Source organism: Monomorium pharaonis, chromosome 4 (genome assembly GCF_013373865.1).
Source record: "Monomorium pharaonis isolate MP-MQ-018 chromosome 4, ASM1337386v2, whole genome shotgun sequence".
NCBI lineage: Eukaryota > Metazoa > Arthropoda > Insecta > Hymenoptera > Formicidae > Monomorium > Monomorium pharaonis.
The window spans coordinates 16,141,757-16,168,955 of record NC_050470.1 but is presented as its reverse complement, the minus strand read 5'-3'; the positions used below and the strand labels follow the sequence as shown (position 1 = coordinate 16,168,955).

At 36.5% G+C, this 27,199-nt stretch overlaps 1 protein-coding gene across 7 annotated transcripts in view; it reads right to left on the bottom strand.

Moving 5' to 3' along the window:
• LOC105836048 (protein sprint) overlaps positions 1-27,199 on the bottom strand; it is a 330,029-nt gene that overhangs the window by 96,498 nt on the left and 206,332 nt on the right. For all 7 annotated transcript variants that reach the window (XM_036285717.1, XM_036285715.1, XM_028193034.2 and 4 more), the window contains one exon: positions 13,989-14,142. In XM_036285717.1, coding sequence (XP_036141610.1) covers positions 13,989-14,142 — 154 coding nt within the window. The remainder of the gene's footprint in view (positions 1-13,988; positions 14,143-27,199) is intronic.

Below are 27,199 nucleotides of genomic sequence, written 5' to 3'. Positions count from 1 at the left end.
AATGACGGTTCTTATCTACTCGTGATTATCGATGTGCTCAGTAAATTCGTTTGGATTGAACCGATGCGCGACAAAACGAGCAATACTGTAATGAAAACTTTTCAACGTGTATTCTCGAAAAGCAAAGGACGTTGACCCATATACCTGCAGACGGACAAAGGTAAAGAATTTGTGGCGCAAACAGTGCAAAAGTTTTTAAAAGAAAACGATATCCGTTTTCGAGTAACGTAATCCCGACATCAAGGCCGCGATCGTTGAACGTTTCAATAGGACGTTGAAGGAGAGAATGTGGCGTTACTTTACGCATAAAAATATGTGACGCTACATTGACGTTTTGCAAGATATCGTTTGCGCGTACAATCATACCCGTCACTCGTCCACCAAAATGCAACCGGTGACCGTGACGGGAGAAAACGCGCGAATCGTGCGTGAAAATATATCCCCTCGATGGAACGATAAGAATTAAGGACGTAAAGCTAAATATTGCGTTGGCGATCTCGTATGTGTCAGTAGAACGAAAGCTACCTTCGAAAAAGGATACGAGACAGGTTGGAGCGAGGAGATATTTCGAATTCATCGCGTTCTCGGGTGGCGAAAACCTCGCGTGTACGAACTGAATGATTTAGCGGACGAGTTCATAGACGGTATTTTTTACAAACGGGAATTAGCACAAGTCGAGAAGAATTTGCGGGCAGAAAGTTTATCGTCGATCGAGTAATAAAGAGTAGAGGTCGCGGTGAAAATAAACAAGTGCTGGTCCACTGGCGTGGTTATCTCAGTAAGTTCGACAGTTGGATTCCCGCTTCGGATTTAGTCACTCTTCGAGATGAAGTCACTCATTTTCCGAATAATTACGCGTCATTTTTCACTACGGAATTACCCCAGGCTTTACACTTACACGGGGAATGGGAAGTCGCGCTTAGTGATATTCAATTTCTCTATACGTTTTTTATAAATCACAATGAAAACATCCTCAAATTTGTCGATATTAATCGGAAGGATAAAGACATTGAGCTAATGACGACGGAAGCTACAATACCGAGTGGTATTTACAAAGATATTGAACAACTTTTTTCAGCGCTTAATTCCGCGTGTAAAAAGGTCGGAGCGCATTTTGAAATTGAAACTAGTAAGGGAATCACTTCATAAACCTCTATCAGCATCAAATGTCCAAGCGAATGTCAAAAAATTTATCATTTAAATGTTTCCGACAATCTTTTAAAAATATTAGGCTTCACAAAAACGAGCTTTACTATGCTCACGGCATTGAAGCCTAATTCCACGAAAGTTTTCTATACGGCAACTTTTATGAAATTCGACAGTAAGGGTATCACGGGATTACAGAGCGCCAGTTCTTATAATTTGATACGTGGAATTCCTGATAAAATGTTTGTTTATTGTAATATTTGTGAACCTTACATAATCAGCGATGTAAAGTCTCCACTTCTTCGAATAGTACCGATCGAATTGAATCCTCATAATTACACATTCGGCACCTATCAAACAAGATATTTTTCTCCTCCGCATTACATACCATTACGTCAAATGAATTTCCGTACGATCGAAATAAATATAAGAGACAAATTTGGTAAACCAATACTATTTCGAAACGGGACGTCAACGGTGACATTACACTTTAGACGCTTCCAGTAATTTGTTCGTTAACGAAAAAAAAGTTATAATAAATACAACGTAAATATGGTACTAGAGAAAGAGAAAGAAGACTATAATTCATCAGGTAGACGTGGTGGAATACCACGAGTTTTCGTCGGATTGACATATCAGCGCGGACACGGAATCGGGAGTTTTCTCGGTGAATTATTTAGGAAGGCACTTCCTTACTTGAGTAAAGGTGTACGTGCGATCGGTAAAGAAGCTTTACGTGCAGGTATTAACGTGATAGACGACGTTGAAAATAATGTTCCTTTGAAGGAGGCACTCAAAAATCGATTCAAAGAATCTCGAGGAAATCTCAAAAGAAAAGCCGAAGAGAAAATTAAAAACCTAATGAAGGGGTCGGGATATAAAATATCGTCGAAAAAATTGGTGCTTCAGTTTTCCTTAGGTAGCCACGCTAGTCGCTTCGTTGCAGCAAAGTCATCCTCACGTAAACGTCGAACGAATAAAAAGAAAGCAACAAAAAGCAGTAAGCGAAGGAAAAAAGCGGTTAAAAGATTGACGAAGAAAAAAAAGACTCGTTCAGTAAGTGGCAAAACTAGAAAGTCTTCAACTACGAAACAACATCGTACTAGTAAGAAGAAGAAGCGTAGTGTGTCCCACATATTTTCTTAATCTTTTGTCGAAAGTTACGGAGTGGAAAAATAAGCATAAATATGTCTTTTCTTTACACTCACTCGAGCAAATGTCTAAAAAGCGAGCTTGATCTCTTCTCTTTAGCTCTTTAGATCTCCTCCCACGCAAACCAGCATAAAGAGCTCACAATAGATTTATTACAAACCCGTGACATCTCTCGCCGACGACGCCCGCATAGAATTCGTCATACCCGGTCACGGGGAAGATTACTTGGATCTCACCCATACTAAATATTCGTTTACGCGTAGACTCCGTTGCTCTCGCGGGAGGAAAGTACAACACCCAGTGCCAGCACGGAGAAAGCTGGCCCTGTAAATCATTTGTTACATTCTATGTTTAATCAAATCAATGTACATTTTAATCAAAAACTCGTGTCCCCTACAAACAACGTTTATGCGTATCGTGCATACATCGAGGCGCGATTAAATTATGCTTCACCCGCAAAATCCTCTCATCTGACCGCATGTCTATGGGACATGGATACACCCGGTTTCATGGACGCTCACGTAGATTCCGCGACACCAAATGCCGCTCTCGTGAGATGATCGCATTACATTCAGTCAGGACATGCGCTAGATCTCATAGGACATCTTCACTGTGACGTTTTTAATCAGGATAAATTTTTTATTAACGGAGTAGAAGTTAGAATGAGACTCGGTCGCTCAAAAGATTCTTTTGTCTTATGGAATCTAATTCCATGTCAAAAATTCATATTTTAGACGCTAGTCTACTCGTAAGAAGAGCAAAAATAAGCCCTAGCGTGTTACTCGCGCACGCTAGAATGCTGAGTAAAACCACAGCCAAATATCCTCTCACGAGAGTAGAAGTTAAAACATTTACGTTACACTCGGATCTCGTAGGAAAATCGGTAGATAATGTAATCCTCGGGCAATTCCCGAAACGTGTAATTGTCGGTTTTGTAGATAATAAAGCGTTTAACGGTGATAGAAAATTAAATTCGTTTAATTTCAAAAACTACGATATAAATTTCTTTTCACTTTACGTCGACGGTGTACAAGTACCCAGTAGACCTCTACAGCCGAACTTCTCGAAAGACGAACCGCTCTACGTTGAAGCGTATCATACGCTTTTTTCAGGAATCGATATTCATTTTTTGAACGAAGGTAATTTTATAAGTAGGGATGATTATGCCGAGGGATACACACTTTTCACTTTTGATCTCACCCCTGATTTATCCGCAAATTGCGCCGACTATTGGAATTTCGTGAAACATGGTAGTCTACGATTAGAAGTACGATTTGCAAAACCGCTTTCCACGACCATTAATTGCATCATTTATGCGGAATTTGATAACGTTCTAGAAATCGACTTTTCTCGTCAAATTATCGTCGACTTTTCTGGCTAGACTTTTACGTCTGATAGTATATTCGGTAACTTCACGTGAAAAAATTATATCCTCATCACCACCACCACCACCATATCCACCACCCCCCACCACTACCACCACTATCATCGCTTTTTTTGACGATATTTTTAAAATCATACAAAGAAAAGAAATCAGTTTCGTACGAGACACGAAGACAGTCACTTCGTTTTAAAAGAGTGAAGCAAACATTTACTTATAATCATGGACATAGTCATCGAAATTCAAGGCTTTCGAGATATCGAGGAAAAATTTATTCCAAAAGAAATCGCCGTTGTCGCACTTAACGTCCCGATCATCGGCCATTGGATTACGCTGCCACTTTGCTCGTTTGACGAATTACCCACAAGTTCAAGACGTGAAAACAATTGGCTTTCACAAAATTACCACGGTATCGAGTGGTTCGACGGAGAAACCAATCCTAAGTTTTTTGTGAGCCAACTACGTGACATTACACGCGGGGCTCGCTGCATCTTTACCAGGAAAAAGCAAGTTACTTGCGTGATTTTCTATCCAGAAACATATATAATCTGGAAGCAGATTCGCCGGCATTCAAATATTTGCCAGATGACGACGAGTTCGGTCACCGCTGTCTCATCATGGACTTCGCGCTAAATTTCATTGTACGTTACGTAACGCTTACAAATTGAAATGTTGGTTAAACGAACTACCCAGCCGAAACTCGAGTCGCACCAGTCCCACTAACGACGACGACGACGACAAAGAAGAAGAGGAAGAAGAGATCACTCAAAACCTTGAAGTTATAGGCGAAGTTCCGTCATCACTCAAAGAGAAAGAAAATTATCTTTTCGAAACGACGACGGACAAGGACAAAACCAACGACATACAAACATCACCCATTCTTACAAGTCGCGAGCTATTACCATCGTCTCACGAAAACGATAGCTCGGCTAAAGAGAACACTGAAATTACACAAACGTTTCCACTCTCCCGGTCGTTGCCTACGTATGAATTCGCTGGAAATTTTACGTGCGTTGCGACAACTGAATGCCAAGTATGTCGGCGTCTATCCTGCAGACAGACTACCGAGAGTGTGGACGAGATCGACAGCAATCGTCGCTAACACAGACGATCACAATCAACCTGGCAAATACTGGGTTGCGTTTTACGTCGATGAACGCGGTACAGGAACATATTTCGATAGCTACGGATTACCACTCTTGGACTCCAGATTCCTCCTACGACTGCAACGAAACTCAGTGCTATACCGATGGAACACCGTACCTTTACAAGGATTACTCTCTCAAACATTGTGAACAATACTGCTGTATTTTTCTATATTTTATGTCTTGCGGTTATAATCTTAATCGGTTTCTCAATTTATTTTCTTCCAATTGTGAACACGACTGCCGAATAGTAGAAATATTTAGTAAAATTTTTAATTGTAATGAAATAAAAAATGTATAAAGCCTTAAGCGTGCTGTCATATGCAATTCTGTATTCCTAGAAAATAAGATATACAAATAAATATTGTTTTATTTGTAATTTTAACCATCGTCTGTTTCTTTCTCGCTCCCTTCCATAAAACTCTTCCCCCTATATCAGAGTCAAAACATATACATTTGCTGTTTTTATCTTAAGACAACGCTACATAATAACAAGAAAAGTATGTCTGTCTGTCTGTCTGTCTGTCTTGTTACTGCTTGTTACTGCTGGTTGCTGCCCCTCGGGGCTTTCTTTTTGTAGTCTCACGGTCAAGGGCCTATCTTTTTGACACTCCATTCTTGGCGGGTGTCCACTTAGCCTTTAATGTGTTTTTGGCCGTTTTCTGGTTTGGACGCGTGGACGTTTGAATTATTCTTTCTGTCTTGCCATCTCCATTGCTGTCTCTCCTGCGCACGCGCTGCTTCCGCCGGCCGCTCATCTCTGTGCTTCGTCTCGCTGCCCCCACCGCATCTGCAGCGTGTGCTTTGCGTGATCTCCGCATCTACCGTGTGTTCGAGTTAGCCCTCAACGAGTATTATGAAGTCTTAATAGATATAGACTGTGCAACCGATTTCATGCATTTTTTGCGATTGAATTGTGTATATAATTATGTTGTGTATAGTAGCTAGTTAATTAATGCGTTAGTATCCTCATGAAACCCGTGTGTGCTCGGTGTAATAAACCGATTGCTACTGCATCGGTTGGGTGTGAGTGCGGGAGGGTGTTTCACCCGGGCTGCGTAAAGTCCTACTCCGTCACCAGGTATGCCGAGGAGTGCTGCAAATCGTTATCGGCTTCGTTAAACACGCCTTTAACACCAGAGGTAACTGACACGTTGCAACCATTCAATTTTGGAAATATGACCACTCATGCGAGTGCTAGTTCTTCGTCACGGTCGCAGCCGCAGCCACCGGCGGGCGTTGAGGTTTCAACCAATGAACTTTTGCAGAAATTAGTAGAACAACATAGGGTGTCTGATGCCAAATTCTCAGCTTTTATCGAGGAACAAAGGCGCACTAACCAGGAGCTTAATACCAAGCTCAACCAACTGAATGTCATTGCTGGTAATGTGGAGAGAAACAGTCAGCGTATCTCTTCGTTAGAGCAGAGTTGTGCTGCACTTGCGCGTGATGTCGGCGACATGAGGAAATTTCGGGGATCGTCTGGATCAGCTTCGCACAGTCAAACTAACAATGTGCTAATCATATCGGGTGTCCCATCCGTAATGTCTATTACCTCCATGACTCTTGTGCGCAATGTGTTCACGAAGCTTGACATCCCTGAGTTGTCGTGTCATATTCTGGATGTTAGGGCCGTCGCTCGTGAATCGCGTCGTGGAGAGTCTCAGAGTCATCCTTCGCCGGTCTCTGCCTCCGTCTCACTTTTTGTCACCCTGGCCTTTGCCGCCGTTCGAGATGTTGTCATCTCAAAGAAGCGTGCGTGACGTGTACTAGTGCAGAGTGATGTGTGTGAGAATGATTCTGGCGCGAATATTTATGTGAACGAGCTGCTTTCCAAAGATATTTATGAATTGTTGAAGCAAGCTAAGCGGGCTGCTAAGGAGAGATCATATCGATATGTCTGGGTCGGTGGGGGTTGTGTTAACGTTAGGCGCTTGGATGGCGAGTCCATCATTCAAGTGAACTCGGTGGCTGACCTTGATAGGTTAGTATGACTTGCTCCTTCCGTTCCTTCTGGCATTCCTTTCCTGATCATATCACTTCGGCACATTCCTTGGCTACCTTCTAGGATCTTCTTCATTTTCTTGATCGCTTCTTAGTTTAGCTGTCACCTTGTGCTTACTTTGCTTATACTTGTAATGGCTTGCTAATTAATTTCGCTTTTAAGTTAGATTTGACCTTACTTTATTAGTCATTGAATGGTTTATATTAGTCTGATTAGCACTTCACTGCTTTAAGTTCTCTTTTCTCGCTTTACCTACTTATACTTATTCTGTGTGCATTTGTGATCGCTCTACAGTGTATGTTGCCTGCAGTTTAAGTTCTACACCTACTGATTAATTTAAGTTATGTAATAAGTAATTGCTTTATTGCGTTCCCACTTTTGCTAAGTCGGCTCACTTCGTCACCTCGCCACGTCTATGCTCATCCTAATTTATATTATATTTATGCTTATTATATTTTATAATTTCTACTTGTACGCTGCTTGATCACGCACTATCAGTTGTGTTAGATTGTTGTATACAGCATTATATTAGCGTTCCTTTTGTCCCGAATCTGTTAACTTTTTTACTTGCGTACTCTTTATGATACTTGCAACTGTTTCATTTATCCGCTCGTAGTTAGCGACTATTCTTGTTCTATCATTAGGCTAGATTATAAGTTTATTGTAACCTTTATTACTGTTATCAATTGTCAAATCCATGTCTCTGCTTATTCTCTTTTGCCCTACAGCCATTGCTCGGGCATAATAAAGGCAATCAATCAATCAATCTCTCTCTCTCTCTCTTTCTCTCTTTGGAATGGAGTAAACGTGTCGAACATCGCTCTTTATAGTGTGTTTTGAGAAGAAAAGAGAGCAGTAGAAAAGTACAAAATTAGTGTGGTGATAGTTCCATAGATCGGTGACAACAGGAATTGTTATCTAGCCTGGAAGTGCAGATCTGTGAATAGCTGAAGATTTCTATAATCATGTGTATCAACGACATTGTGACAAGCAAGCACTGACGTGGATGGAATCTGCTGACGTGTAGCGAATCGACGGCAGCAAAACACAGATGTCGACGATAGAAGAGGACACCAAATATCGATGTTTGGCATGCAAGAAGGCTATTAAAACTGAAGTAGTACAATGTAAATCATGCGTTAAACTGTTTTACCATCCAGACTGTGTTAGTAAACACAAAATTTATGATAGAAATAATGAACTAGTAACGTGCCAGAGTCCCTTTGTAAAATTTGGGATAGAGAATGAAATTGAAGAAGTAAAGAAAACGACAAGTAGCAACAGAGATAGGCTCGGATCGACAGGAGCATCTGGAAGATCAAGCACAAGTACGAGTGGATCGGCAAATATGGACCTAAAAATTGATTGGCTCATGAGAACAATAAAAGAAATAAAAGACGAGACTATATGTAAGAAGGAAATTAAAGTGATGATGAAGGAATTTATCCAGCATGAGTTAAAGAATATCAAAGAAGAGCTAGAAGAAGTAAGAAGGATGCTGTCCACAGGACCTAGTAATTCATCAAGAGGAGCACAGAAGAGTTATAGTGAGATAGTTAAAGAAAAGAAGAAAGAAAATGTTATAATTGTTAAACCTAAGGTTTAGCAAGAAAATGTTGATACGGCTATGTTAATAAAAAAGAAAGTAGATGGAATATGGAAATGGGAGTAACGAAAATAAGGAGAGGAAACAATGGTACAGTCATCTTGGGATGTGAAAATACAGAAGAAATGGCAAAATTGAAAACTACAGTGCAAAGCAAGCTGGGTAATGACTTTAAAGTTACTGAGTCACTACAGATGAAGCCGAAAGTAAAAATTGTTTATATTGACGAAGAAGAATGGAACTTGAGTGATAAAGAATTAACTGATTCAATTAAAAGGCAAAATAAACTTGGAACACAAAAAGAAAATAGTATGAAAATAGTGAAAAGATTAAAAACTCAATCTAATAGAAGAGGTAAAACAGAAGGCGCCATAATAATTGAACTAGACGAAAAAACACATGAAGTAATGCTGAGCCAAGGAAAAGTAAATATAGGATGAAAAAGATGTCCTGTATTTAATCATATTAGTGTCAAGAGATGCTTTAAATGCTGGGGTTAAATAGCTATCACCATTTTGCGAAATACTGTACGCGAAATGAGGCGTGCCATAAATGTGCAGGTAATCACAAATCAAATGAGTGTACAACAAATGAGAAGAAATGTGTAAATTGTATGTATAAAAACCAAACGTACAACCTGAAGATAAAAGATGACCATGATGCACTGAGTCCGGAATGTCAGACGTTCAAGAGGGTTCTACAAGAGGAGAAGAGAAGGGCCGGCTGGGAGGATTCAAAATAGCAATCACAGAAGGAAGAGGAACATATACTGTATACAAATGCGCAAAGTTTAATGGCACATAAGGACGAGATACAGCATCAGATTATGAAGAAATTAAATCCGGCAGTTATTGCATTGTCGGAGTCGAGACTGATTGCGGAAATTGAAGACAGTGAAATAAGTGTACCGGGATACAGTGTGGTTAGATGCGACGCGGAAAACAGAAATACAGCCCCCCCTGTATTTCTATGTATTCTCTGTATTCTCTGTATGTAAGAGATGATATCAAGTATGAAATAGTAGTATTGAAAAAATTAGAAAGGATTGTGTGGTGCGTTGCAATAGAAGTGAAAGAGAAATTGTTTAAAGGAGTGTTAATGGTAATATATCATTCACCGAGTGCGTCACATGGAGAGTTTATAGGATTCTTAGAGGAGATAGTAGAAGAATTAACGATAAAAGAAGAGTGTATAATATTAGGAGACTTTAATATAGATTGCATGACAGACTCTTATTATACAAATAAACTACTAACGACTATGCAAAGTCTAGGTATGAAGCAATATGTGGATAAACCAACGAGAGTTACCGAAAATAGTAAAACAATTATAGATCTAGTTTTTGCAAATAAAGATATAAATGTAGAAGTCAAGTACGAACCTAAGATAACGGATCATGCGTGGATAAAAGTCGTGATAAATACGAACAAGATTGTAAATAAATATAAAGAATTCAGTGGCAGGGATTATAGTAGATATAATGCGGATGAGTTTATTAAGCTAGTGGAGAGTAATTTAGACAAAGGATATGATTTAGATATTAATGAGTTAGATATTAATGTAAGGGCAAAGAATTTAATTAATAGTATTGTAGATGCGCTAGACATCTCAGCACCTAAGAAAATTTTTAGAATACCGAAAATATGGGAAGAGAAAAAATGGTATTCAAAGGAAATAGAAGAGCTAGCGACTAGAAGAGATGAGGCTTATAGAAAAGCACTGTACGATAGCACGGAACAAAACTGGCAACAATTTAAAATAGTAAGAAATGCAGTAGTTAATTTAATTAGAACAAAGAAAAAAGAATATTATGAAAACATGATTGATCATAATAGTAACGTCCCACAACTATGTGGAAATCATTAAAAGAAATTATTAGAGGAGGACCAATAGGCGCAAAAGTTGTAGGAAAAATAGATTTCGAAATATTAGACAATAATATAGAGTGTAATATAGCTGATAAATTTTACAACGAGCACAAATAAAAGAACTATTTATTTTATTAAAAAGAAGGGAGAACTAGAAAAATTTGAGTCAATCACGACAGAACAAGTAAAAATAATTATTAGAGAATTATCAAAAAAGAAAGGTACAGAAGAAAGAATAACTAGCGATATATTAAAAACGGTGTTTTGTGTCATAGGAGAGAAATATTGTGATATAATAAATAAGTCATTGAGTGAGGGTTGTTTTTTGAGAGAGTGAAAAACATCCATGATAATTCCAATACTAAAAGTAGAAAAACCTAAGAGGGCAAGTGATTATAGACCTATTAATATATTACCAATATATGAAAAAGTATTAGAGATAATAGTTAAAAAGCAAATTGAGGTCTACCTAGAAAGTAATAATATCATAACGGAACATCAGTCGGGCTTCAGGAAAAATTATTCGTGTGAAACAGCAATTCAAACAGTTATAGATGAATGGAAATTGATTATTAGTGAGAGATAAATAATAGGGATTATTTTTGTAGATCTTAAACGGGCTTTCGATACAATTGATAGAAGAAGACTATTAAAGAAATTATACCAGTATAGTATTACAGGAACAGTTCTAGAATGGTTTAGGTCGTACTTAAAAGATAGAATGCAACAAGTTCAATTTAATGATGGATGGTCTAACACACTGACTACGGAATACGAAGTGCCACAGGGTTTGGTATTGGGCCCGTTGTTGTTTATAATATATATGAATGATATTGTTAACGTTTGTTCGGATGTGTGTAATATAAAAATGTTTGCGGACGATACCTTAATATATGTAACAGGTGAAAGTAGTGCGGAGGTAGAGAGGAAATTGAATATTGCATTTAACGTAGTGGAGGAATGGATGAGTATTAATAAACTGAAGATGAATGCGGAGAAAACAAAATATATGTTAGTTAGAGGTATAAGAAAAGAATTGAGAGGCAATGCTATTGTGAGATGTTTGGATGGAAATGAGATTGAGCACGTAGAAATAATAAAGTACTTGGGTATAATTATTGATGATAGACTTAGATTCAGCGGTCACTGTGATTACATGCTAAAGAAAATAGGGAGGAAAATAAGTTTTTTAAATAGAATAGGGAACTTTATCTCGGCTTACACCAGATGTACGATATATATGACAATTATAGCACCTCACTTTGAGTATTGTGCGACGCTACAAATAGATATGGGAGATACAAAGTTAAGTAGGCTCCAAAAAGCGCAAAATAGAGCTATGCGAGTCATATTGCAATGTGACAGACGTACCAAAGTTAAATGTATGCACCAAGCGTTGCAATTTATGACCATAAGACAAAGGCTGTACTACAATATGTGCATATTTATTTTTAAGATCCTAAATAATATGATGCCGGAGCACTTTAGTAATAGACTTAGAATAGTAAAGGGAGAACGCGAAACTAGGCAGACAGGGGATATAGTTATTGAATTTCGAAAAACAAGAAGCGCGCAAAAAAGTTTATTTTATGAGGGTGTGTTAATGTATAACGCATTACCACCCGAAGTTAAACATTGTAATCGTTTAGAAATATTTAAACGAATGTTAAAAAAGTTTGTTTTAAATGATGTAGCATAAGATTGTATATATATGTATTGAAAATAGCTGAGAAAGCTAATAAAAGATCAATCAATCAATCAATCTCTCTCTCTCTCTCTCTCTCTCTCTCTCTCTCTCTCTCTCTCTCTCTTACAAAGTATCCTTGTCCTATAGGACTATTAATCCGTTTACAAAAACTCGTACCTGACTTCCTCTATTTTGTCTTCCACCATTTTGTCTTCCTTTGGCACCTCCACCATTTTCCAGAGGGAGGGCCCTTAGACCCAAAGTTCCTCCCCTCTCTATTCAAAATCCAGTAGTATACTCAGGGCAGCCAATCACTGCTCAGGGCAGCCATGGGGTACCCAATCAAAACGCTCCGTTCAAAACGGTAACGCCCACGCGTTAGCCAATCAAAATGCGCCATTCCACCCCCTCCCGTAATGTCACACCGTCTAGACACCCCCGCCTGATGCCAGACGGAGGAGGAGTGGGGGTTTGTTTTGACGTCAGAGGGAGGAAGAGTAGGGGTTTGTTTTGACGCTCTATGGCTGCCCCTATACTACTGGTATTTTTTCATTTCTGCCCGATAAAAATTTTTATTTGTATAAAATTATGTTTGTAACAATTATTTCAACCTTTTTTCTTTTTTCTTTTATTCTTTCTTTCATTTTTACTTCATAATATTTTCTAATTAATATTTCAAACTCACTAAATTAAATTATATAATTATATTACCTTTATTATGAAAATGTGCTATGAGCATATAGTATAAATAATATAATTACGCTAATAGTTATTGTAGTTTGTATTTTATAATTTCCTCTTAATATTATGTATTTTGCTATATTATATTTGGATTTTTAAATATTAAAATTGTATTTTGCTTTATATTAATCTATATTCGCATTTGTAATAATAAAAATGTACGTACGCACATATGTATATATGCTACTTTTGTTATATATATGCCTTTATGCTTTATATCATGTAATACATTGGGTATTATGTAATTAAGATTAATCCGTTTTTATGTTCTAATATAAAAGTATACGCAAAAGAACCAGATATTAAATGTGACGCGACTAAAGAAATAACTACTTCTAACGCGGCGTTTATAGCACGAGATTATCATCTTGTTTTGCCAATAATTGGGAATGATGGAACCTATATATTATTACATATAAATAAATTTTGGCTTTTAATGCTCTTTAATTTTTGTCCTTACAAAATTTTCAAAATGTTGCAAAAAATAGGGTAGGGGTAAAGGTAAATTAAAAAATGTAAAATTTTTGAAAAATATAAGTATACCATTGTAAAGAGTATAAAAAAATCTTATAAAACTTTTGTATAGAACACGTTCTTTCATAAACCTTATATTTTCAAAGATATTCGCCAGAAACGAAAAAAAGGGTTATCTTCTAGGGGTGGTTTCAACCCTTAAACGTCGAGATACGCTGCTAAAAAGAAATATTGGTCGAATATTTTTTATGTTCTACAACATATCCAAACCTCATTAAAATTGGTGAGGGACACTTCCGACCGTTCTCTTGTCAGTGACCCACCATGACGCAAAGAGTTAACAGAAAATGATTATTGAATTTTAAACAGATAATAAATATGATAAATACTGATGTAAATATTTTAATCCAGTACAAAATTCAGCACTCGTAATTTTTTTCTTTATTATAATTTGAACCTATTTGAATGTAATAATACTTTAGTTATTATTATTATTATTCTCTTTATAAAGTTGTTCTGTTATTATATGATTTTGTCCAGTGTAAAAAAAAAACATAAAATCGAGTATCGAAATTTTATCGCCTTTTTACAACAGTTGATTGATTCTGTTGCTGCGCTAGCTTCGTAAGAGGCTGCCATCGTAGAGTCAGTGAGTATTATTTCGTATAAATTGTTATCTATACAATCATTAGTGTAATTTATGTTTCAAAAGTAAAAAATAGAGAGCTAAATAGCGCGTGCAAAGCGCACGTTTGTGATGTTTAATTATGTTAAAAAACTCACCGTTGTAAAATAATGTTCTGAACAGTCAAAGTGTTCTCAACAATGTTTTTATTGCATTTTTCATCAACAGACAATTTCTTTGCTACAGGGTCACCATCGTTATCGGCATTACAATCATATTCCACTTCGCAATTTGATTCTTCGGTTTCATTTCCTAATTAACATAATTAAAAATTGATTATAAATTCAATATTTTCATTTTTTTTACATTTAAAGATAATTTAAACTTAAGAATTCAATAAATATCTAAAATTTTAAACAGATATTTAGTATTCTAAAAAATGTTCTTATTATGTATATTTGTTGCCTAAAATAAATAGTATTAAAGTCTTTTAAAGAATATACAAAATATATTATAATATATTGTTTAGAAATATTTATAAGATTTTGGGATTATAATAATCAATATTAAGGGTTATTAAATTTAAAAACAATATAAAGAGCATATAAATCACGTTAGGTGTATACACGAATATTATTTATAATAATTTCAAACAATAAAACATTAACGTTTTGACTTTATTATTAAATTAGCGGACAGTATAACCGGTAGCGTCACTCCGTGTCGGTTCCTTTGATGTCGGTGTCTGAAATCACGTGTCATGTCACCATGTTGTTGATAGTAGCGACGCGCTCATATTTAAATTGTGTAAGAAAGAAAGCCAAACATAGAAAAATATTTTCATATTATATAAGTAACCGCTATTCAAATTTTCTTAAATAAGTATTATTTCTTAAATAAGTAATATTGCAAACTTGTAAATATAACATTAGAATATGTAATCACATAAAAATAAGTAAAAAGTTGAATTGGTAAGTAATGATATATTGCATCTATATTGTATTATATAATATATATTATATAATGAATTATATTGGTATTTATAATAAATAGATCAATTTCAAATTTTTATTTTATTTATAAGTAAATTAATATAAATTTTAAATATTTAAAATTAAAGTGTATATTATATGTCAAATGACATTATAAATTCTTCATCAATGATTCCAAATTTGTTTCTCCTATTTAAAAATCAATATAACTTTAAATTTTTTAATATATGAATATGTAAATACACTCAGCAGGAAAAAAAGCGGTACACTTGAAATTTCGGAAAATTTTACGAAACTTCAAATAATCATGACTTGGTAAATAATAAAGATAAAAATTTTTCTCAAAAAGGAAAATAAAGTTTGAAGTATCCACTTTAAGAATATTTTAATAGCAATTATGTGTGGCTATTTTTTTCAAAATGGCGGATGACAAAATCACAGAATGCAAAATTGATAAATAAAGATCTGAGTTTGCCGCGGTGCATGGTGTGAATCAGGTGTCACAGCCCAATGGAACGAAATGTAAATGAAAATATAGAGAATTAGCTTTAAAATGCTTTTTTACAGAGTTCGATGCGATCATTTTTCGCTGAGTAATTAAAATTTGAATTAAAAAACAGCTTTTCTGTTTAAACTTGCATAACTCAGCGGAAAATTATCGTATCAAGCTACGTAAAAAAGCATTTTAAAGACAATACTCTATATTTTTAGATGTTTTTCATTCCATTGGGCTGTGACATCTACTTTACGCCACGCGTTGTCGCAAGCTCGAATACTTTGCATGCTTGTTCCTTGTCATCCACCATTTTGAAAAATTTTTGCCTACAATTTCGATACAAATTTCGAAAAATATGGTTTCAAATCTTTCAAATTGTTTTCGAAATTTTGTGCTAAGGCAATTAGGTGTCGAAATGTTCAATTTTGAATTTGTAACAAGGTCGATTCATCAAGGCTTAAGGGACTCGGAGGCATTGTGATTCGTTTGGTTTTTCCATAACTTCAACAGCCAGATTTATTGTTCTCTACATTAATAATTTACATCATTTTAGGAATTGGAAATTCATTATTTTCAAAATGTATCAATTTAAAGGCCAGGAAAGTAAAAACAAAATTCGATTCAAGATCTTTATTCTTCGCAATCAATATTACGAAATAAAGATACGATTTACGTTTTAAGATACCGAAATCATTAGTTCAAATTATTGTTGCAATTTTTCCCAATATGATCCGCATAGGTTTTTACGGGAGTGGTTCACTTGGACACAGTACAATTGGACACAGTGCAAATGGACACGGTGCAAATGGACACAAAATAATGTACACGTTTCAAATGGACACCGTTCATTTTGACACAGGAATTTTGGACACAGTAATTTTGTACACATGAAAAGTAAATTCTGGACAAATTACAATTTTGTTGTGGCCCTTATTGGATACAGAGACACATATTTGGGCTCGCTACTCCTCGGGTCCGGTCTCGTAAAAGATGAACCAGTTGTGTAATAACAATATATATATATATATATATATATATATATATATATATATATTATGTCTTGATTACACTAACAAGGGAACCTCGCGAACCCGAAAATTCTGACTTTAATGAAACTTGGCATAAATGTAGAGGGGGTGAATACATGAATTTAAAAATTAAAAGTTGGTGCTTATAAACGGTTAAATAGAGGTATTTATGCCGTAAAACTTTTGTATGAAACGTTTTTTAATATTTTGTTTAGTTTACGAGATATATCGAGAAAAGACAAAAACTCAACATTTTTGAAGGATGGTTTCAACCCTTTAAACCGTTTATAAGCACCAACTTTTAATTTCTAAATTCATGTATTTACCCCTTCTACATTTATGCCAAGTTTCATTAAAATCAGAATTTTCGGGTTTGCGAGGTTTCCTTGTAAGTTTCACTGTATCTACTGAGTTACACTGATTTATACAAAAGTACGCGTGACAAGTATTGTGTCGTGCGACATACGTTCGTCGCTATACGCTATTCGATTAAGCCCGCTCGTTGTCTGTACCTCGATGTTTATATACACCGATTTTGGGCGTATGACCGGGGAAGGTACTTCCGCGGTCACTGGCCTTCGGTCAGTGTACTTGCTTAGCCAGCAATTGCTAGCTATGCAGATTCCATTCAAAAATCAAGAGATTTTGGGTGTTGTTTATTAAGCAATCGGGTGCATTGCCCGGTGCGACGCCCAGTACGTAGGCCGGGCAATGTCCGAGCGCGAGGTGTCACTTGACACCTTATATCGCTTGCGACATTTCTTGTGTAAGTGCATCACACTCACAACAATTTGGACACGATAAAAATGTAAACCGTGCAATTGGACACTTAAAATTTGTACACTGCAATGTTGTACACCGTAAAATTGTACACCGTTCATTTAGACACGTAAAAATTGTACACCGCAAAGTTGTACACCGCAAATTTGTACACCGCAAACTTATACACTGCAAAGTTGTACACCACAAACTTGTACATCGCAAACTTATACATTGCAAAGCGCTTGTACAGCGCTTACGACCAAGAAGAATGAGAATATGATGTGGCCATTTCGGGAGCGTCCGAAATGGCCACGTTCGAAACGGCCACGTTCGAAAAGGCCACGTTGGGAATGGCCACGTTTGAAACGGCTACGTTCAGAATGGCCACGTTCGGAATGGCCACGGGAAATATTGCACGGAATTCAATTTGCCCACGTTCGAAACGACCACGTCCGAAACGGCCACGTCCGAAATGGCCACGTTTGAAACGGCCACGTTTGGAAAGGCCACGTTCGGAACGACCACGTTCAGAACAGCCACATTCGAAACGACCACGTTCGAAATGGACACGTATGTTTTACAAAATTTCCAGTACAATGCACATGGGTTAGCGACTTAGACGGGGTGGATGCGGGAGGGGGGCCGAAAACCCCTCTTGCACCTTTTCTGCGCGCGCGCGCGTGTGTGTATGTGTGTGTGTGTGTGTGTGTGTGTGTGTGTGTGTGTGTGTGTGTGTGCGCGCGCGCGCATAGCATTCTCTGCACTACATGGGTTTGCAACTTTCCACGCAAACAAAAAAAGAATCATTCCAAACATGGCCGTTTCGAACGTGGCTAATTTGAACGTGGTCATTCCGAACGTGGCCATTGCGAACGTGGCCGTTCCAAACGTGGTCGTTTCGAACGTAGTCAAATTTACGCGTGGCCATTTTGGACGCTCTCCCTGTTCCTACGAAACAATTTTTATCATATAATTTCCATTGCCGAAACATGACTTCACTCACACATTCCTGACACTTTAATTAACTTGGAAAACTATTACTTAATTCGTAACGATCATGATGGTAAACGAGGTGGAGATATAGCTTGCTATATCCACAATTCTCTTCAAGCAAAAATCTATCACACCTCGCCAAATATTTTTCCAACTCATTTGAATACTTAATATTTTACATTCGCACTGTCCACTCTTTACCTTTACTGTTTGCATCTATATATTGTCGACCCTCAGGTCGTTATCTACATGATTTTATTGTAGCTGTCGACTTTCTTTCGCACGCCTACAGCAACATCATCATTTCCGGCAATCTAAATTGTGACAACCTCAAAACAAATTCCGAGTCCCTTCACTTAAAAGAATTTATCTTCTCACACTCATTACATCTTGTTGACACTGGAGCTTCCTATCACATGGACAACTGTGATTCTTGGCTTGACGTATTTATAGTTGATAGTAAAGAGAAATTAGTCTCTTTTTCCAAATCTGATGTTCCTTTTATCAACAACCACGACTTTATTGACATAGAATACAAAATCCAAACAATTAGATCTTATCTTCATACTGTCACACGTCGCTGTCTTGTATTGTATTACTTATTGGTACACATTTTTACTTATCATGACACATTTAATACAAAATGCGCTGTTTTATGGTCACCTGTTTTAACTGTTTAATTATATTTTCGTGTCCATTATTTCATTTATATTTAAGTTCATACATATTGGTAATTTATTATGACTGAAGAGGACTAAGTATAGTCGAAACGTTTTGAACATTTTTCAACACAGTGTTATTAGTCGCGTTATAATTATATAATGTTTATTTAATAAATTATAATGTATTAGGGAAATTTTGTCTTGGCTCGATATATTGACCTGTTTATTGTATTATTTTTGCTTAGCACTAACGAGCCTTTTATAATTGTTTGTACTGTGGTCTTTCGTCTTATCTGCTACGTGTTTCTGGCACTCATTATTTATATTAATAACTCAAGCATCTTCTCTTTTTACTTTTAAGGAGAAATTGTTCTCTCATCTTCTTGAGATTGAGCGTGGCAAGAATGTCAGTGCGACTTAGTAGTGCACATATCTTACTCTTCATTTGCATTTTTAATATCTGCACTCTAATCATTGACACTATTCCTTTTTGGTTATTATGGCTTTGTAATTCTTTCCTGCTTGAAATTGCTCTTATATTTCTAAATTGCACTGCATGTTCAGTTATGCTTTCTGCCACTGCCTCATTGCGCGTGTTAAGAGCATTTGCTTTAGTATTTCCTGCTGTACCACTATTAACTTTTTAATAAATCTAATAGAAATTATAGTAACGGTATTAATTAACAGTACTTTAATATTTAGTTTAAATTCGAAAGGAATTTCGCTTATATTATATCATAGTACTTTGATTATATTATATTATAGTATTTAGTATGTAGGCTTTAATCACCGTATAAATTTTAGCCACTTAGCAAGCGACGCTTTCTACTACTACTCTGTTACTACTCTATTGCACGCCTCATAATTATAAATTCTTATATTTTCTATTATTTTACTAAAATCTTTTCGTTTGACCAACCTTGCAAATGTGGCTATCACTATTATATTATATTTCAGTACTCTTGTACTATCTAAATTCAAATTTTAGCATGGATTATTCAGTTGCTTTGCAAATTAACACTCTCTGTGACTACTGTATTGCATGTATCATTAAGAGTATTAGTTCTTACTTTTCCCGCTATACCAGCATAACTAATTTTGTTAATTGAGTAGCAATTAAAAAGCTTAGTAATCACTGTGGAATTATATTAAGTTATAATATTTAGTATTTAGATTCAATTTTTGTACAGATTTGCGACACCACACTTATTCAATTTTACTTGAGCTTCACTGTATAGTGCAGTCTATATAATTCAGTATGTTACTTCATGCTTATTTTCTGTTGACCATTTAACCGTAACATAGATTCAACTATGTCACTTCTAGGTTAAGTATAACATATATTCCACTTTGCTCTAAACCTCTCCTAGGGCTTAATAAATGCATCAATCAATCAATCAATCTCTCTCTCTCTCTCTCTCTCTCTCTCTCTCTCTCTCTCTCTCTCTCTCTCTCTCTCGCTCCTCCTTCGAGAGGCTACCCAGATGTTTATACAGAACAATGACCATCCGGAATTTGCGTTCTCAACAGTGTTGAGAACGCAACTTCGGACGTTTACAAGGCCATCAAGAAATGCACTACCTCGACGATGGGTTGCGATGGTGTTTCCTTTCGCATGTTGCGCCTTGCGTAGTCCTCGCTTGTTCCGCCACTCTGCGTTTAATGCCTCTCTCACCTCAGGTCCCTTTGCGGCTGCTTGAAAGACGGCGCGTATTGTGCACCTCTCTAAGACCATTAACTTGTCATCCCTCTCGGATACACGCTCCATCGCCATCTTGCCAGAGCTTTCCAAGCTGTTTGAGCGCATCGTTCATGATCAACTATCTCAATTTTTCGAGCAGCATAGCCTTCTCAGTCCTAGGCAGTCTGGCTATAGAAGGGGTCACGGTACTCAAACTGCTTTAATACGAGTATTGGACGACATAAGACTCGCAAATGATCAGCGCAAACTCACCATCCTGCTTCTCTTCAATTTTTCCAAGGTGTTTGACACTGTTTCTCACCAGCGACTACTCCACAAGCTACGTTGGTTTCATTGTTCTGTTCAGGCGTTAGAGTGGTTTTACTATTATCTTCGCAATCGTTCTTAATATGTCTGTAGCCCCGATGGCACGTGTTCCAACACTCTGTTTACTATTTCTGATGTCCTACAGGGCAGTGTATTACGTCCTCTTTTTTTTTTCGTTGTTTATTAACGACATTACATCAGTATTGTCACACACCAATTTCATGCTATTTACAGACAACCTTCAGATTTATTACTCCTTTTATCCTTCTGACATAAGCGATGCAATCGACAGGATCAGTGGTGACAGCCGAAGCCGTCTCTCGCTGGACAGCCATAAACGGTCTAACTCTCAATACCAGTAAGACCAAGGTGATGGTCGTGGGGAGTGATCAGTATGTGACGCGTCTGGATTTCGGAGCACTGAGGGGTGTGTCTATTGGCGATCAACTACTACGCTATGAGGCGCAGGTTCGTGCCTTGGGCATTATTATCACCTCTAACTTGGACTGGGCTCCACAGATCAACCAAACTATTAAGCGAATTCATTTTGCTCTGCGCAGACTGCGCTTCTACCGTCATTCCCTTACATTTCGCTTACGCAAAAACCTCGTCGAGGCCCTAGTGTTTCCTTATCTTGTGCTGCCTATCCTAAACTCAACAAAACCATCACACTAAAACTCCAGAGAGCACAAAATGCGTATGTCAGGTTTGTTTTCGGCAACCTCTCACGACGTTCACATGTAACGCCATACTGTTTTGCCATTGGCTGGTTGTCTGTCTCCTCTCGTCGGACGTACTTTGTAGGTGTCCAGGCGTATTCCGTGCTGTTGAGACAATGTCCTTCCCATATTTATCGGCTGTATCAATTTGTTGCCTCCTCCACTGTAGTACGCTCCTCTCAACGTATTCCCCCTCGCTTCTTTACTTACCCTACCTCGCACTGCCATGCAGTATTCCTTTCAGATCCAATCCTCAATCCTCCTCAACTCTATTCCTGATTTGCTCTCAGTCCACGCTGATCCTTTCCCTCGTTCCCCCAACGATTTCACTCTTTCACTCTCTGACTTCAAAATTCGCCTCTATTCCTTTCTTCTTGAGCGAGATAGGGCAGACTGGGCACACCGAGTGGAGGTTGAGGGCCTTATTGTCCCTACATGCATCCCCCTGTTGAATTAACCATCTACTGTGCTTGCATTGCACGCTCCTTAATTATATTGCACTTTTATATTATGCTTGTGGATATGCTTGTGCTTTACGGTTTTGTATTTGTTTACTTTAGTTTATTACTCTATGTTAAACTGATTATATGCATTTTCTATATATTTTTCTAATGTAGAGCTTTAACTTAGAAATATCACACTCTTCTGCTATGTTTAAATATTCTGACTAACAAGGGAACGGACAGAACTGTCCCTCACCGATTTTAATGAGCTTCGGATATGTTGTAGAACATAAGAAAATATTAGACCCATATTTTTTTTTATCTGCGTATCTCGACATTTAGGGGTTGAAACCACCCCTCGAAAATAACGCATTTTTTTGTTTTTTACGAATATCTTTGAAAATATAAGGTTTATAAAAAAATGTTCTATACGAAAGTTTTATGGCATTTTATACTCTTTACAACAGTATATTTATATTTTTTAAAAATATCAAATTTTTTAATTTATCCCACCCTCCACCCCTTTTTTCAACATTTTAAAAATTTGGTAAAGACAAAAATTAAAGAGCATTAAAAGCCGAATCCACCCATATATAATAACATATGGGTTCCATCATTCTCAATTATTAGCAAAACGAAACAGTAATCTCGCACTATAGGTGCCGCGCTAGAAGTAGTGTTGCGTTATTTCTTTAGTCGCGTCACACTCAATAACTGCCTCTTCTGCGTATATTTTTATATTAAAACATAAAAATGGATTAATCTTAATTATATAATACGCAACGTATTACACGATATAAAGCATAAATGCATATATATAACAAAAGTAGCATATATATACGTATGTGCCTACGTACATTTTCATTGTTACAAATGCGAATATAAATTAATATGAAGCAAAATATTTTTTAACATTTAAAACTCCAAATACAATATAACAAAATATATAATATCAAGAGAAAAATATAAAACATAAACTGCAATAACTATTTGCATAATTATATTATTTACACTATATGCACGTAGCACGCTCTGATAATAAAGATAATATAAGTATATAAGTATATAATTTAATTTAATTTGAAGTTTGAAAATACATTTATACGGATGTATATATACATTTTGCATGCGACACAGACAAATAACTTTAATATCAGTGTTGATAAAGGGACCGGTTGTTTTCGCGCAAGCGCATCACGTGAGGCTTCAATAAAATATCCATTAGTAATAGGAAGGAGATCTTTGATTGTACATCTTTCATTCATGCTTTATATCGTGTAATACGTTGCGTATTATATAATTAAGATTAATCCATTTTTATGTTTTAATATAAAAATATACGCAGAAGAGGCAGTTATTGAGTGTGACGCGACTAAAGAAATAACGCAACACTACTTCTAGCGCGGCACCTATAGTGCGAGATTACTGTTTCGTTTTGCTAATAATTGAGAATGATGGAACCCATATGTTATTATATATGGGTGGATTCGGCTTTTAATGCTCTTTAATTTTTGTCTTTACCAAATTTTTAAAATGTTGAAAAAAAGGGGTGGGGGGTGGGATAAATTAAAAAATTTGAAATTTTTAAAAAATATAAATATACTATTGTAAAGAGTATAAAATACCATAAAACTTTTGTATAAAACATTTTTTCATAAACCTTATATTTTCAAAGATATTCGCAAAAAACGAAAAAATGCGTTTTTTTCGAGGGGTGGTTTTAACCCCTAAACGTCGAGATACGCAGATAAAAAAAAATATGGGTCTAATATTTTCTTATGTTCTACAACATATCCAAAGCTCATTAAAATCGGTGAGGGACAGTTCTGTCCGTTCCCTTGTAAGTATATTATTCACTTCCTTCAATTATACTACTACATTTCTGTGTTAAATATTCTATATAAATTATCTTGGGAGCCATATAAGGTTATACCCTCTGGCCAAATAAATGTTATCAATCAATCAATCAATCAATCAATAAATCTCTTTCTCTCTCTCTCTCTCACACACACACACACACACACACACACACACACACACACACACACACACACACACACACACACACACACACACACACACACACACACACACACACACACACACACACACACACACACACACACACACACACACACACACACACACACACACACACACACACACACACACACACACACACACACACACACACACACACACACACACACACACACACACACACACACAACGTGGTCATACTTTCAGTCCATAGAAATCATAGATAATTCCTTTTCTAGGTACTTATGTTCTAATGTATAAATATAATATATAAATACCATTTAGATTTTATTTTTTAACGCTAGAAGTCCGAGCGGTCATTATTGACAGTTTCTATTTTTTTAGATTAATATTATTGTTTTTACAAAGATATAAAAAGATAAAATAAATAAAGAGATAAAGTAAAATTAAAATTAGTAAGGCTTCTGATAATTGCAAAAAACTTAGTGCTTGAAAAATAAGGAATTAATGTTAGTAACAAAACAATACCTTATCAATTCCGCGTTATATCACGAATAATATAATTAAATTAAAAACGTATTAATGAGTAAGAAATTACTAACAATTAAGGTTAAGCAAACATTTTTTTTAAGCCATCTTCTGTGCTCAGCACAAATATAATACAGAAATAAATTATTGTGTATAAGATACAAGTAAGGCAGTGTATATATGTACTGTAATTCGGAACAAAGTTGAATTCTATTAACCGATTCCTTAGCCAGATGGACAAATTCAGTAATATAGTACATGTTTTGATGTAACAGAAACGCTAACGAGTAAATGTGTTTAACAAGGGAACGGACAGAACTGTCCCTCACCGATTTTAATGAGCTTTGGATAGGTTGTAGAACATAAAAAAATATTAGAATCACATTTTTTTTATCTGCTTATCTCGACGTTTAGGGGTTGAAATTACCCCTCGAATATAACGCATTTTTCCGTTTTTGGCGAATATCTTTGAAAATATAAGGTTTATGAAAAAATGTTTTATACAAAAGTTTTATGGTACTTTATACTCTTTACAATAGTATATTTAGATTTTTCAAAAATTTCAAACTTTTTAATTTACCTCATACCCACCCCTTTTTTTGACATTTTGAAAATTTTGTAAGGACAAAAATTAAAGAGCATTAAAAGCCAAATCTATGCATATATAATAATATATGGGTTCCATCATTCTCAATTATTGGCAAAACGAGATGATAATTTCGTGTTATAGGCGCCGCGATAGAAGTTGCGTTATTTCTTTAGACGCGTCACATTCAATAACTGCCTTTCCTGCATATATTTTTATATTGGAACATAAGAACGGATTAATCTTAATTACATAATACCCAACGTATTACACGATATAAAACATAATATATGTATAACAAAAGTAGCATATATATACCAGGTCTGTAACTTTAAAATGCGGGTTTTTTCAATAAAAATACGCAATAATTTAGACAAAATGGAAAAATATATTTTATTAAAAATATCGGCCCTCGCTTTCTACATATTTTTGCCATCTAGTAGGCAAATTATGGATGCCATTCCAAAAGAATTGAAAGTTGCGCGAGCCAAACCAGTCGTCGAGCCATTTTTGAACATCTTCATAAGAATGGAAATGCTGCTCGGCAAGTAAGTGTCCCATGGATGAAAACAGGTGGTAGTCGGAAAGAGCAAGGTCTGGTGAGTACGGCGGGTGAGGTAATATTTTCCATTCAAGTGCTGCCAAAGTGTTTTTAACCGGTTTTGCTGTGTGACTGGGTGCGTTGTCATGCAGCAAAATCACCTTCCCATGCCTTTGAGCCCATCCTGGTCGTTTTTCGACCAACGCATAATTCAAATTGATCATTTGTTGTCGGTAGCGATCAGTATTAACTGTTTCGCCAGGTTTCAGCTTGCAATTCGGTGTCTTCAAACTTTTTCGGTTGATTTTCACGTTCTTTGTCACTGACATCAAAATCACCACTTCTGAATCGTTTAAACCACCGTTCGCAAGTATCCACAGATAGAGTATGTGCACCGTATGTTTCCACAAGTATTCGATGTGCTTCCGCTGCTTTTTTTTTCTGATTGAATAAGAAAATCAGCACGTGCCGCAAATGCTCTTTGTTCGGCTCAAAACTCGACATGTTTACCACCGAAAAAAAAAATGCTACTAACACTTAAACGTTTAAACAAATATGGCGTTTTGAAGCTAACTATCATAGCTACAAAATGACATATTGGTTATGACACCAGCATATATAGGTTTTGTGCTCCATCTCTTGGAAAAAAACCCGCATTTTAAAGTTACAGACCTGGTATATGTATATCGAAGTGAGTAGGCGTGTAAGTCAACGGATGAAATTTAAAGTACCGATTGATAACGAAGGTTCTACTATGTGGATCTCTAGACAAGAATCATGAGTGATAATGTTGAAAAGATGGCTACTGCTCCAGTAGTCGGTGTGTCGTGGTTAAACACACGTGTTGAAAATGCAGGGGGTCGTCGACGAGGAGGTCGATCGCTTGTGAGGACGATCTTTTCACGAACGCGGTTAACATCGTCGACGAGGAAGGTTATTTATGGAAGCGTCGATGTGAGGAGTGTTCTAGTGCGTTGAGAGAGAAATGTCAACGTCGTCCTATGAGAACTGGGACGGTAAATTCTTTCGTGGCCCGGATTTTGAGTTTAGAGGGATTAAGGAATGAGTTGCGACATCGTTTCGCTCGTGTAGGTGCTGGCCATAGTGTGGGATCAGGATTGTTCTGGTCAGAAATTGAGACTGCTTTTGATAGACATGTGTTAACGGGTGCAGAGATTATTTCATGTTATATCGAACCTAGTGAATTTCTCAACGACGCGAGAGATATAGTAATGGAGAAGATGCGCGAGAATTTGGATAGATACTCATGTTTGAAAGTCAATACCGTGTTTAACGGAAAATTTGTTGCCAAAGAAAACATCGCTGTGAAAAGCATTACTACCGGGAACAAACAGCTTCTCGGTATGACCGATTTGCGTGAGTGATACGATAAATATGTAATCGATACTATCCTGACGTCTCTGGAGGAGTTTCAGGAGTGTGATAGTGGATGTGCTCTATCGCTTATAATGAATTTGACTGTAAATATTAATAAATGTAATCCTATGCAGGCGGGATGATTATTGGCATGATACACCGCAATACGTAAAATGTAAAAAAGCGGTGGTGAACGTGCGATCGAATGATAACACGTGTTTCGTGTGGACTGT